Source organism: Neovison vison, chromosome 12 (assembly GCF_020171115.1).
Source record: "Neovison vison isolate M4711 chromosome 12, ASM_NN_V1, whole genome shotgun sequence".
NCBI lineage: Eukaryota > Metazoa > Chordata > Mammalia > Carnivora > Mustelidae > Neogale > Neogale vison.
The window spans coordinates 67,214,905-67,228,064 of record NC_058102.1 but is presented as its reverse complement, the minus strand read 5'-3'; the positions used below and the strand labels follow the sequence as shown (position 1 = coordinate 67,228,064).

The 13,160-nt window shown below is 38.8% G+C and overlaps 1 protein-coding gene across 5 annotated transcripts; it reads right to left on the bottom strand.

Moving 5' to 3' along the window:
- Positions 1 to 1,017: 1,017 nt before the first annotated feature.
- Positions 1,018 to 12,153, bottom strand: MANSC4 (MANSC domain containing 4). 5 transcript variants are annotated; one of them, XM_044228482.1, is made up of 7 exons: positions 10,943 to 12,153; positions 10,764 to 10,818; positions 8,787 to 8,829; positions 8,294 to 8,430; positions 5,410 to 5,544; positions 2,499 to 2,709; positions 2,283 to 2,349 (listed from the first exon to the last, which is right to left on the bottom strand). In XM_044228482.1, exons 2-7 carry the CDS (start codon positions 10,780 to 10,782, stop codon positions 2,331 to 2,333), a joined length of 564 nt encoding a protein of 187 aa, XP_044084417.1. In that variant the 5' UTR covers positions 10,783 to 10,818; positions 10,943 to 12,153; the 3' UTR covers positions 2,283 to 2,330. The 5 variants fall into 5 exon arrangements, with proteins under 5 accessions (XP_044084412.1, XP_044084414.1, XP_044084415.1 ...); XM_044228481.1 differs by having other exon boundaries at positions 10,764 to 12,153; XM_044228477.1 differs by having other exon boundaries at positions 1,018 to 2,709; positions 8,294 to 8,829.
- Positions 12,154 to 13,160: the final 1,007 nt, after the last annotated feature.

Sequence of the window (13,160 nt, the reverse complement as noted above, 5' to 3'; positions counted from 1 at the left end):
TAAGAAGTAGGATAAATCTGTTCCCTTCATTGTGACATGCTTTAGTTCTTTCTTTGCATATGTCTTCCCTAATAGTGGTAAATATTTCATAATACTGGACAGTTACAGACTTTTTAAAATAGGTCTGGCTAGTTACAATGTTGGGAGGATTTCAGTATTATGGTTACTTTGCAATTGAGTTTAACAATCTTGGCCTTGGTTGTGGACTGGTTGTTGGCCTTGAGAATCTTTTATTGTTTCTTAAGAAAGTTTTAAATTCTATTCAGAAGTTCTCTTTTGGTCCTTGTGGCTTCCAGGAAGTACATGGTTTCTAGGCTCGGCGATTTTTGCTTCCTGGCGGACACTGGCCTAGTTGCATCTACCGTCTAATAAATGTCTTCAGTTTATCTGATGGTCACAGATAGTGGCTGAAGAAGAGGAGTATGAGTTTGGTTTCTTACAAATGTAAATATGTTTTCTCAAATTATGGTCATTTTTATAAAACTACCAATTTTAGGAAATGAGCAAATTCTAAGAAACCCCAAGGAAGAAAACGTTTTTCTAGCAGCCCTGTTTTTTTGGAAACCTTTAAAAGCTTGTATATAAAAAATAAAATAAGGTAAATTAAAAACTTGCATATATTTTAAAGAAAAATAATCTTTTAAAAGATTGTACAAATAATTTTTAAAGACTGCTTCCTGAATTATTTATTGAAATATAATTTTAGGGTAATTTAAGTCTTTATATCCTCCCTATGTAATATGAATAATTTTTTTCCTAATGAATTGGGAAAGAAATTCATAAAATTTAATATTTAATATCATGACTAGTAAATAAGGGTAAGTTGATGACATTTTTTAAATCAGATTTTTATTTGTAGCTAATATTCCACTGATAGAGATTTTTTATATTTCTTCCTTATATTAAAGAAACAGACATGTTTCTCCCACAGAGTATCAACACTAGGGAAAGAAACAGAAACACCTCTTAAGCCACTGGACAGTTTGTTTTAACATAAGAGAGAACAGTACTGTTTTATTAATCCTGTAATAGGCCTTTCTTTTATCTATTCTTGCTTATTGGCTGTCTTTCAGAGTTTCAAGGGTTAGATTAAGGGCTTAAAGCTTAAAATCATTGGAGACTTGATTGAATTAAAGTGTCTGCACTTCAGGGTGGGGGTGGGGGTAGATCTGGTGTAAGATTTGGACAGAGCTCAAATACCTACAGCTAATGTTTGCACCTGGGAAAACACTACATACACGTGAGGGCTGTAAACTAAAACTCCCAAACTTTATTGAACAGAGATCAACACAAACTCAAAGATTCCAGTACCAGAGTTAAAGGCATGTCAACTTTAAAAAATGAAGATGGTTTAGGATTAAGAAGAAATTAATCAATTGAACATCAAAACTAAATTTTTTTAAAAAGCTGCATTTGCACATGTGTTAGTAACTGTAATAATAGCACTTTTCTGTCCAATCCACTAAAAGATTTTATTAATATACATGACAATTATTTGACCTTGACAGGAAACATATGATATTATGGTGTTTTCCTCTCCGTATCTTTTTTTCCATGTTTTTTGGAGGCTTTTAATCTAACAGTGATTTCCAGCATGAACTTTTGAACCAGATATCTATTAAATCCTGCCTTCCCTAATATTAAGCTATGTGACTTTAAGGAAAATAGCTTCTCTCTTCTCATTTTCCTCATCTGTAAAATGTGATAATAATACTATAGTCATTTAAAAAAGTATATCTAATTCATAAAATTATATCCATGAGGGAATACATGTATAGCACTTAGAAGCATATCTCTCACACTGTGCTAAACAAGTGCAGGGGTCAGAATTTTGGAACTTTGGCAAAGGGTAGACTATTCACAAAATAGAAATGATCAAAGCAGTTAAGTTTATGAAGATTATGGCCTTTTTTAGAGGTTGGTAAGGGGGGCCATCCTGTGCAATTATTTATTTTTTTTAAACAAACTGCCCTTGTTTTACAGAAAACTAAAAATGATAACCTTGAAAGCTTACAATCTTCTTATAACTTTTACTATTAAGAGTTCTTCTTTAGAGTGTTAACTTTTTGACATGCCTGGATCCTGACTTTCTCTGCCCTGGCTTATACTGGCCCTGCTGCTTTCTCCAGCATCCAGATGCTAGGATGATCATACAACAGCAAAGAAAGATGACAGAGGTACAGAGGGCCACCGGAGCCAGCCACATCTTTGAAGTCACAGATGCCCCATCAGGTGTCATGTCTTCATTCTCAGCTGTGTGGTTTCTGCTGTTGGACCCCTTGGTTTTATTTAGTAATTGCTTGCTACTGTTGAGTCGGGATGGAATAGGCCTATGAAAAGCTTTTGTGTCTATGGGAACAAAGAAAGGAGAAATAGTCGTGTTATCTGGATTATTGATGGAATCAGTGCTGTGTGACACCATATTTGCCTCTGTGGTAATGGAGTTATTCAGGGAAATGAGTTTTGCCCAAGAATCTGTGGTTAACCCCTTGGAATACCTAGTACTGTTTGTGTTGACAACCAGATCTTGATGTGTGGTTGATGACGGCATCTCTGTTGATGGTAGCATTTGGTTTATCACTGTGGTTTGTTGTTCATCTAAATGCGTAGCTTTTAAAATCCTTAGTCTGTCCCGTGTGTTAGATGAGGAACGAGTATTTAGATATGTGGGACGTGATTGTTCAAAAACCAGCAAATCTGGATCTATACCTGAAAGATAAATAAGGCATCATTCATTTTATTTTTTATTTCAAGGAGAGAATATCAAAGCACAGCTTGGAGAAGTCTTGGGTTTGCCACCAAGTTAGTGAACTGAGCTTAAGTTCAAGTTCTACTATTGCATATTTCTGGAAGGCTTAGAAACGTACTGGCCACATTTGAATTTATCTTAACTTTCAAGAACACTTTCTGTTACAAACAGCTGGCTACATCATGGAGGATTCTTTGTGTCTGCCAGGGCTTCTGGGTAATAATAGCCAATGTTAGTGCAAGAATTGCAAAAAAACAGTAACCATTTGAGATATGTAGCATCTTAAAGTTTTTAAAAAGTAAATAATACAGAAGTATAGCTGTATTCAAAATCATGAGCAAAGCCCTCTGTCTCCTCCCTTCCCAGTTCCTGAAGGTATTGACTTTGTCTTCAGTATTTTCTCTCTTGTAAAGGAACTCCTTTCCCTCTGACTTCAGACACAAGCAAATATTGCTCTGTCTGTAAAGGGGAGGGGAAAAACTTCTCAACAGCTTTTCAGTTGTGTCTCCTATCAGTTTCTGTCTCTCTGCCTCTCTCCCTCTCAACATAACAATATCCATTTCCTTTCTTTGTTGTTTGCCTTCTGCCATCTTGTTCCATCCACACTATTCTGTCAGAATTATGCTTCTGAGATAATCAGTAGTTTCCATATTTCCTGGCCACCTCATTGTTTTGACTTCTCTTTTACCCTCAATCCTGCTGGCCATCCTTTCCCTAAAATTCTCCTCTTGTGACTCCCTGGAATGCAGACTCTCTTGACACTTTATCTCAGATTGCCTGTTTCTTATTTTTTCTTTCTTTAGCTGGTTCTCTCCTTGGTTCAAACTGGTTGTGTCCTTTCCACAATCTTTAGTCTGTTGTCTTCTGCTGAATTTTCCCTTCATCTCACCCCTTCACCACACACACACAGACACACACCCACACAAACAAGTATCCTCATCAGCTGTCACCATTATGTCAGTGGCACTGAAATCCACATCACCTGTTATTTCCTCTTTCTCGGTCCCTGGTCTCATTGCTCCTGTGGCCTACTGAAGGTTCCCACCTAGATATTTCATGTCATCACTGAACAGTCCCAAAGCCAAAATCATTTTGTCTGGCTCTCTATCCCTTTCGGTGACCTCACCAATCTTCCATCACCCAAGCTGGAATCTATGTACTGCAGAGCAATCTTTGACTTCGCTTTCTTTTTTTTTTTTTTTTAAGATTTTATTTATTTATTTGACAGACAGAGATCACAAGTAGGCAGAGAGGCAGGCAGAGAGAGAGAGAGAGGGAAGCAGGCTCCCCGCCGAGCAGAGAGCCTGATGCGGGACTCGATCCCAGGACCCCGAGATCATGACCCGAGCCGAAGGCAGTGGCCTAACCCACTGAGCCACCCAGGCGCCCCCACTCTCTTCTTTTCCTTCATCCAAAAAGTCGGTCCTATCTGGTTCCCTCCCAATGTGCTGGTAATCATCCCTCCTCTTCCTTGCAGTTATGGTCACCTTCTCCAGATCTAATGCTTCCCTGACTAGATATTCTAATTCGCATCCTGCATATTATTTTCCCAGACTAAAGACAATCACACTCATCACTTTAATGATGACGTTTTCTCACTAAATGCCTTTGCTGGTTCTCTGTTGCTGACAAAGTCAAGTCCAAACACTGCTTTGTCCAAAACACTTTTGTAACCTGGCCTACCCTATCCTTACCCAGATTTTCATTGCAACCCCGAAAGTGCCCCTTTTGTAGCCAGATCTGTTTTCTATTCTCCCGTCATGTGATACAGAACTCCTTGTCTTGCCTCTGCCTGGCCTCTTCCACGAAGCTGCCTCTGAACGTAGGTTTCTTTAGTCTCCTCTTCTTTTGAGTGCTTGTACTTGAGGCAGTATCACACATTTTTGTATTTAATTAGGTTCTACACTAATTGTGAGCCTTGTCATACCAACTAGATTGTAAGAAACTCGCGGGCAGACATACAGCTGCCATCTTTTGCAGTGCTGCTCCTGGCCTGAATTAGGTGTTCAGTAAGTAAAATTGATGACGAAATTTAGCACCTTTGTATCCGGATGGCAAAAATCTGTTCTTTCACATTTACCAATTTGTACCATGTGTTTGTATACATGGGCAAGGCACGCTTAAATGTGTATTTATCTAAAATAATGGTTATCTTGGGACCATTGGTAGGCTAATGTATGTTAGTAAGTGCATTTCCTTGTCCTTGACATCAATCTTTGTAGAATCCTTGTATACAGTGTCTGTCCATAGACCTCAAAACTGCCACTGTCTTTGTTCCTAGTAGTACTCTTAGCCCCTCCAGTAGGAATGCCTTCTTTTTTTTTTTTTAATTTACTTTTTTTTTTCAGCGTAACAGTATTCACTATTAGGAATGCCTTTTTTGGCTTTTGCTAGGGGCTTCTGGAATATAGGTAATGCTTAAGCTCTTCTTTGATCACATACAATTTGTTATCATCTGGAATGAATTCATCAGTGCTGACCATGCCAAACTAGAGCAAATTTATTTGTAGTTTTCTGCCCTGGATGCCCAAAACTTTTCCAGATAGAGATCATGGGAAAATAGTGGTTCAGGTTGTTATCAGCCAGTTTCTAGGTTATACATCTCTACTAGAGCGATACCAACATTCTTCAACATAAACACAAAATGCACAAATCATTACCTTCTGTTACGTTGTATAAAATGGCACTGGTTCCAGGCTCTAAGATGCAGCTCTCCAGTGTGGGGCAGTGAACATGGAGGCAGTTGACATTGTCATGCATGGGATCATGGTAGAAGACAGCCACGTTACAGGAAACTGAAAGGAAAAGTGCATCTGCAGATGGTTTTGGTTTCTCCCAGCTGGAAGAGCTTTGAGTAGCTTCTATTTCTTCCAAGAACATGGCATTCACACCAGTATATTGCAGGGCTATGTTCAGACATCTCACAGAACATGGCGAACTACAGTAACTGTTTCTATGAATGTGGAAAATGCCCTTTTAAAAGAAACTGTCCATGGATTTTTCTCTAATCTTTCACACATTCCATTCCACACAGGATTACCTGGAATCATTTTCCAATCCGAGGATTTTATGTTCATGAAAAGTTCAGTTGGCTACAGAAGGCCCTGGGGCTTCTCAGATTTCTAGTTGCAGTGCCCTCTCAGAATGCTAATGCACCGGAGTTCACCAGAGAAAGAAGAACGAAAATCAAGTGACAGATGTTGTAACAAAAGAGGGAGTCATGGGAAGGCAAAAACTGCAATTACTGGGAGAGGCCCAGATGGTAGAAAGGCAGCAGACCAGGTGAACGCTACCCTGACCCTGATTATAGGGGAGCACTAGCCCCGTTTGCAAATCACACATCCAACGGAAAGCCCATTCAGTGTCCTTTAAAGAGGGAGAGAGTCCACTGACAAGGATGTGAACATTTGGAATTGTAGTGGGTGGGGGTACATCACTGATGCTATCCCCCTTCTCCTAAATAACTTTGCTCCATAAAATGCATCATGTTATTTCTGGAAACCCTTAAGTCTGATTTGCTGAGTGCCAGTATCCAGTCTGTCCTCCCTAAAGTGCAAAACAGACTTTCCTCCTGCTGCAGTGTAGTAGGAACCATGTGCTGGGAAATATCCATTGACCAAAGGTATCAACTTCTTTAATAAAATAAGATTACAGAGGGATGGCATACAATTACCAGACCTCAGAGTATCCCTAAAGCTGTTGTGGAATTGTAGTTGGCCAAACCTTTGCTGCTTCTGTGTAAGGTTAACTGTGGGGAGCTCTATCCCACCCCTCCCCCGTTACCTCTGGACCAGCCAGGAGGATAAAGAAGAGGGCAGAATTCGATGAATAATACATTGCTAATACATTTTAGATTACAAATGCATTCCCTGAAGACTGGACTGTCAAGTTTAAGGGAAAGGATTAAAAAATACTCAAATTTAGACATTTAAATTTTTGATAAGAAAGTAGTTGATGCTGTAAAGAGAACAATTTAAAAAGAAGTTTTATATTCCTCTTCGTGTACATTTTAGAGTTCCAGCTCTGAACAGGTTAGTTATTGCAGGACTGTGGCTTTTTAAAGTTCTGGCTTCCAGCTAAAAACAGACGTGTGTTCGTGCCCTTTCTTCTGGAGGAAGAAAACCACAACTTGGAAGCTACAGAGGCTCTAAAATCATGGAATTCTACTGGATACTTACAGTATCCCTGGAAGTCCAGAGGTCACAGTTTCCCTGCGATGGACAGTCAGGTAAATTGATACCAAGGTACACCACCACCCCCCCACCCCCCCCACCCCCCCACCCCCCGCCACACACACACACCTTCCCTTCAGGCTTATGGGAATTAGAAGCATCTTTAAGGTGAGAATCTAGATTGGCAACCTTTTCAAAAAAATTTCCCTTTGGGGCACCTGGGTGCCTCAGTCAGTTAAGCGTCTGCCTTTGGCTCAGCTCATGATCCCGGGTCCTGGGATCAAGCCCTGCACTGGGCTTCCTGCTAAACGGGAAGTCTGTTTCTCCTTTCCCTCTGCTGTTGCCTCTGCGTGTACTCTCTCACACACACACTCTCTCTCTCTCTCAAATAAATAAATTCTGTAAAAAAAAAAAAAAAAATTCCCTTTAAAAAAATTAATTGCTCTCTTGTGTGCCTGATTAACTTTCTAGGGCTTAGCCCGGCACAGCTTCTCACACTGTGGTCAGTTTACACCCTTGGGTAGCCTCAGTCCACATCCCAGAAATCTGCCATGTGTACTTGGATAGGAGGCACTGGCAATTAATAAGTCAGTATCAAACCATGGAAAGAAAGTGTGGAAGAACCAAGAGAATTATTTTAATGTATTGTGTTGCTTTTGCTATTTCTTTCCAAGTAGCTTTAAAATCTTGGAAAAATGAAAAACAAATGAAAGTAGTCTTTAGACAATTGTAACTGGAAATTATGCAATAATGAAATGTTTTCCTCATTATAAACCTTGATCATATTACATGGGTGATGCTTAACTCTGATTCTGGATTTCAGACAAAAAAAAAATCAGAGTATTTAAAATATATATTTATTTTCTTTCTTTTTGCTAGTTGACATATATCTACCTATGTCCTTCAAAACATCTAAACAATCTAAATTCCTGCTCAATGCAACCCACATTTGCTCAACACAAACAAGCACATTTCAAAAATTTGAAATATTGAGATCACCAAAAGAAGTTTGAAAAGGAAATTATTGTATTTTTTTTTTGAAACCAAATATGCCATTTTGGGGGGATGTGGAAATATTGTTAGTTAACCCTCGAGGAAATATAGCACTTTAGTGAAGAAAAGAAGATTCTGTGTTACCTGTGGGTTCCATGGCACTCTGGATCATCACCAGATTTGTAAACTGAGCCAGCACTGATCCAAATGGCAAAGTCAGTCTCAATCTCTCTCCTGCCCTCCCCCATCCCCTTGTCTCTCCCTCATCTTCCCTAGTCCTGATCATCTGTTCCCTGGAACCTCTGCCTAGAGCTCCTTATTAGGTCTTCATTTTCTAAGTTTCTCCTGATTTTTGCTCAGGCATATCATTGATACTTACCATCCTTCCTAAGGCAGCAGCTCCTGCTGCATTTCTGGCCAGTACTTTCAGAATAATACTTCAGGAACTGAGCTCCCAGCTTCTGAGACTCCTCCAGGTCAATCAGAAGACCTGGAAAGCGACGGATCCAACAGTCTCTATAAAAAATGGTGGGTGAGCAGAGAGAGTCTGAGGTCCACCCCATGCTCAGCAGCAGCACCAAGGCTGTTTCCACCACTGCCACATGCATTTCCGTGGTAGGAAGATCGGGCAAGAAGTCTGAGATCCAGACAGACACCGAAGCTGACCATCGGGGTTGAGGACAGGTTCTGGAATTTCGAAGCTGTTGCTAAGGGACTCTCCTAGAGAGTCACCTTCTAGAAAAGTGAAGCCATTCTTTGACTGCATATTGATTTTTCTTTTGTTTCTTCCCAGCTGAGCCCTAGGTGAACATTTGACTTTCTGATGTTAATTCTGAACATTTTCCAGGCCATTTTGATACTCTGTCCCTTACCCTCTTGAAGATGTGGATTCTCTCCTCTGCTTTTCTTCTTTCTCTGAAAGTGAATAGTCACAGACACCTCTTCCTAAGTAAATATAAAGACAAGTGGAAATCCTAGCCCAGAGTCTTTCTGAGGAAAACAATAATTTAGTCACTTGACGTCAGATAAAGGAAGGATCCATTACACCAGAAACAAGACATGGTTTGTAAGGGGACTGTTGTATGGTTTTAAAGAAACCTGTGACTGCAGACTTTTTATTTTTTTATTTTTATTATTATTTTTTAAGATTTTATTTATTTATTTGGCAGAGAGAGAGATCACAAGTAGGCAGAGAGGCAGGCAGAGAGAAAGGAGGAAGCATGCTCCCCACCAAGCAGAGAGTCCAATGTAGGGCTCGATCCCAGGACTCTGGGATCAAGACCCGAGCCAAAGGCAGAGGCTTAACCCACTGAGCCACCCAGGCGCCCCAACTGCAGACTTTTTAAAAAAAAATTTTCTCCCTATGGATTTAAGTTCTGGTATTTACATTCATCAGAAAACCAGTTTGTGCCCTGGTTTAAATTTTTTGTTTTTACTAACAAAATAACAACAATAACAACAAAACCTTGAAAGTAAATGAAAACTGAAAATGAAAAAAAATTAATTTTGCAGTGATTTTGAAAACATTGAATGTGGATATGTGGATCCTGGTCACTTCTTGGAGCTAGGCATTCCCCACCCCCTCAAAGGTCAACCACAGACTTTCTTTAAAAAGAGAAAATGAGGGGTGCCTGGGTGGCTCAGTGGGTTAAGCCGCTGCCTTTGGCTCAGGTCATGATCTCAGGGTCTTGGGATCGAGTCCTGCATCAGGCTCTCTGCTCAGCAGGGAGCCTGCTTCCTCCTCTCTCTCTGCCTGCCTCTCTGCCTACTTGTGATCTCTCTCTCTCTCTGTCAAATAAATAAATAAATAAATCTTAAAAAAAAAAAAAAAAAGAAAATGAAACATTACAGTGAAAATTGTGAAGAAGTTAAAAAAGTGGAAGGGGGGGGCACCTGGGTGGCTCAGTCATTAAGCATATGCCTTCCTCTTGGTTCCTGATCCCAATGTCCTGAGATTGAGCCCCCATTGGGCTCCCTGCTCAAGGGGAAGCCTGCTTCTCGCTTTCCCACTCCCCCTGCTTATGTTCCCTCCCTCGCTCCCTATCTGTCAAATAAATAAATAAAATCTTTAAAAAAAAAAGTTCAAAATGGGGGCTATCTAATCTGTTTTCTGGGATTCTTGTTTGCAAGTTATAAAAGATACTTCTTTGTGAAGCATATACAAAAATGCATAGTATCTCTGACTAAAGCAGAGACAGTTGCTAAGAAATGTGTATTAGGGAAATCAAATGGTTTTAAATTTCTAAGTATTAATAAAAATCACTTTAATTGCAAGGCCAAAACATTTGAAAAGATACTAAAGGAGGCAAAAATGGCCTCTCACTTTTGTGAAGGTTGTAGTTTCCATATCCCATGATGATGTCCACGTTGACAAAGTAGTTCAAAATATGAAACTGTTGGATTTTTATACCCATTTTTATACCAAGTATAAGTAAAAATCAGCTTTTGGCATAAAGTACGGCTGAACTGCTCTTTTCAAAAAAAAAAAAAAGATAAACCTTTTTCTATCCTGTGATCTCAGTTTCTTTCGTACCTTTTGCACAATGACTCATTCACTTACTTGGCACAAAAATGTTAACATTCTTTGAATTTTCATTTCTCTACCTGTTTTGTAATAATAGCCTATCACATATGCTTTAATTTTTAGAAATATATGATTTACTCATCAGTAATAAGCAAATAATCAAAGGACTGAATAACTTTAAAAACAAAACATTTTACTTTCTCCTAAGCAAAAATTATAACATGGATTAACTCCTAACCTTGCTTAAGCCACCTAAAATATACTAAAAATGATTAATGTGTTATTCTATTGAACTTCTCATAGAAAACAAGTTTCAGTTGCTTACCTGCAAATAATCCGACCATTCTGCCTCTTCCAAGGAGAAAGGGAAGAGAGGTTTCCTGATGGCAAAGTAAGCGACAGGTGAGGAACAAAAAGATTACTCCCTTTTTCTCCATGAGGTTCCATAGATACAGCAATTAGTTCATGCCCCGGGGACATAAACCAGAAAGTCAGCTTTCTAACCTTCTACCCTCAGTGTCTTTCAATCACATTAAATGCAGTTTCTTTTGTGTGATACAGAATTCCTTGAAGTTCTCATGTATCCTGCAGGGATAATGGAACAACCCATAATTGCTTAATCCTTTTGCTGTCAAATGGTGTTCAAGTAAAGATCAAAGTTGCATTTTTAAAGAATCTCCAAATTCCAATGTAAAAGCATGCTTTAAAATTTTTTAAACAATTTTTTTTTTTTTTTTTTTGGTGATTGCATAAACATTCAGTTGGAAACCAGGAACTTCTTGGAGCCAAATATTTTGAAAAGGAGAGATAGAAACTGAACTGCAGGGGCAGAGGGAGGAATCCACAATGGGCTGAGATATGTGGCCCAGAAACATCTAGTCTCAAAATTGTCCATGTGAGATGAAATTACAGAAACCAGAAAGCAATTCCAACTCTGAATAAAAAATTGTTATATAGGCTTTTATAGATTTTATCAAATATTGAGAAATGTTACACTATTGCAATGCAGTGATATATTGTATTTATTTCCAACTGGGTGCTCTTAAGAAGGGTTCAAAGGTTGTATTCTTACCTTAAAAACCACATTTTTCTTCCAAGAGCCTGATTCAGTTGCTCTAGTCTGGGAACCAGAATTCTTATAAGCATCCCAGGTGATTTACTAAGATGTTTGGAAAACACTGACATAACACTGACTGCAAAAAAAATGGAAGTTTTACTTACATTAAGATGCTCAATCGGAATTGAATATGAACGATTTTTGTTTTTTTTAAATATTTATTTGAGAGAGAGAGAGAGTGCACACATGGGGGGGTCAAGGTGGGATAGAGAGTGAGGGGGAGGAAAAACAGACTCCCTGCTGAGCAGGGAGCCTGACCTGATGGGGGTGGTATAAAGATGAAAGGGGTTGGATCTCCTGTCCCTTCCCAGAGATCATGACCTGAGCTAAAGCCAAAAGCTGGATAGCCAACACACGGAGAATCACCCAAGAGACCCTGAGCCATTTTTAAAGAACTGTACTACTTTAAAGTCATTTAAATTGCCCCACATGCTTGCATGAAAGGAAAATATTTCAGTTTTGCTTGTTAAAAAAGAAAAGGAAATAATCTTTATTAAAATGTTTTGCTTTTTATTAAATTGATATATGTTTCACTTTAAATACCCAAACTTTTGGGGCACCTGGGTGGCTCAGTTGTTAAACATCTACCTTCGGCTCAGGTTGTGATCCCAGGGTCCTGGGATTGAGCCCCACATAGGGCTCCCTGTTCCATGGGAAGCCTGCTTCTCCCTCTCCCACTCCCCCTGCTTGTGTTCCCTTTTGCGCTGTCTCTCTCTTCAAATAAATAAATAAAAATCTCTAAAAAATTTTAAAAAATGAAAATAAAATAAAAATCCAAACTATACAGAAAAGCACAAAAAGGAATAAAAACTACAGTCCTATAGTCTTAACACTTTCATTAACATCCTTCTAGACATCTCTATAGAAAATAGATACATATATGCCATTGTATGTAAATGGATTCATGCTGTTCCAGAAACTGTTTTTTAAAGATTTATTTATTTATTTTAGAGACAGAGAACATGAGTGGAAGGGGCAGACGGGAGGGAGAGAGAATCTTAAGCAGATTGCACACTGAGCACGGATCCCACTCAGGGCTCAATCCCACGACCCCGAGGTCACGACCTGACTTGAAACCAAGAACCTGATGCTTAACTGACTCTGCCACCCAGTTGTCCCTCCAGAAACTGTTTTCTGAATACCCAGGGTAAAATTATATTTTTCAGGGTTTCTAAAGAGGATCTACATGTTTATCCAAAGTTGTAATGGCTCTCCAGTATTTCATTCTACGAATGTACCAAAATTTACTCTGTACTTCAGCTTCCTCAGCTATGAAGCAAAATAAAAAATTGTATTGTAATCCACAAAATCACTGAAAATAGTGCTTGGCATATAATAAATACTCAATAAATGCTGGCTACTATTACTATTATATGTTATGTTTTCCAATTTTTTATTATTAAAAGCAACAATGTAATAAATATCTTGTACTTAAATATTTTTTTCTCCTCAGTCATTAAGGTTGTATTTTCCAGAAATTCTTAAAGAAACAGCCTGTGTCTGACTCTTACTGTAGTCTTTTGTAAAAAGATCATAAAATATAAAGTGTCTGAAGTGAGTCATAGTACCACAAAGGCCAGTCTTTATTATTCATTGTTCAGTCAA

Bases quoted from the DNA above. Each gene is read 5' to 3' on its own strand.
- MANSC4 (XM_044228477.1), bottom strand. From the start codon at position 8,522: ATGCATGTGGCAGTGGTGGAAACAGCCTTGGTGCTGCTGCTGAGCATG. The intron at 5,545-8,293 runs GTAAGTATCAAT...TTTTCCTTTCAG, and splicing joins CTGCTGCCTTAGGAAGGATG to TTTCCTGTAACGTGGCTGTC. The intron at 2,710-5,409 runs GTAATGATTTGT...TTTATCTTTCAG, and splicing joins TTTATACAACGTAACAGAAG to GTATAGATCCAGATTTGCTG.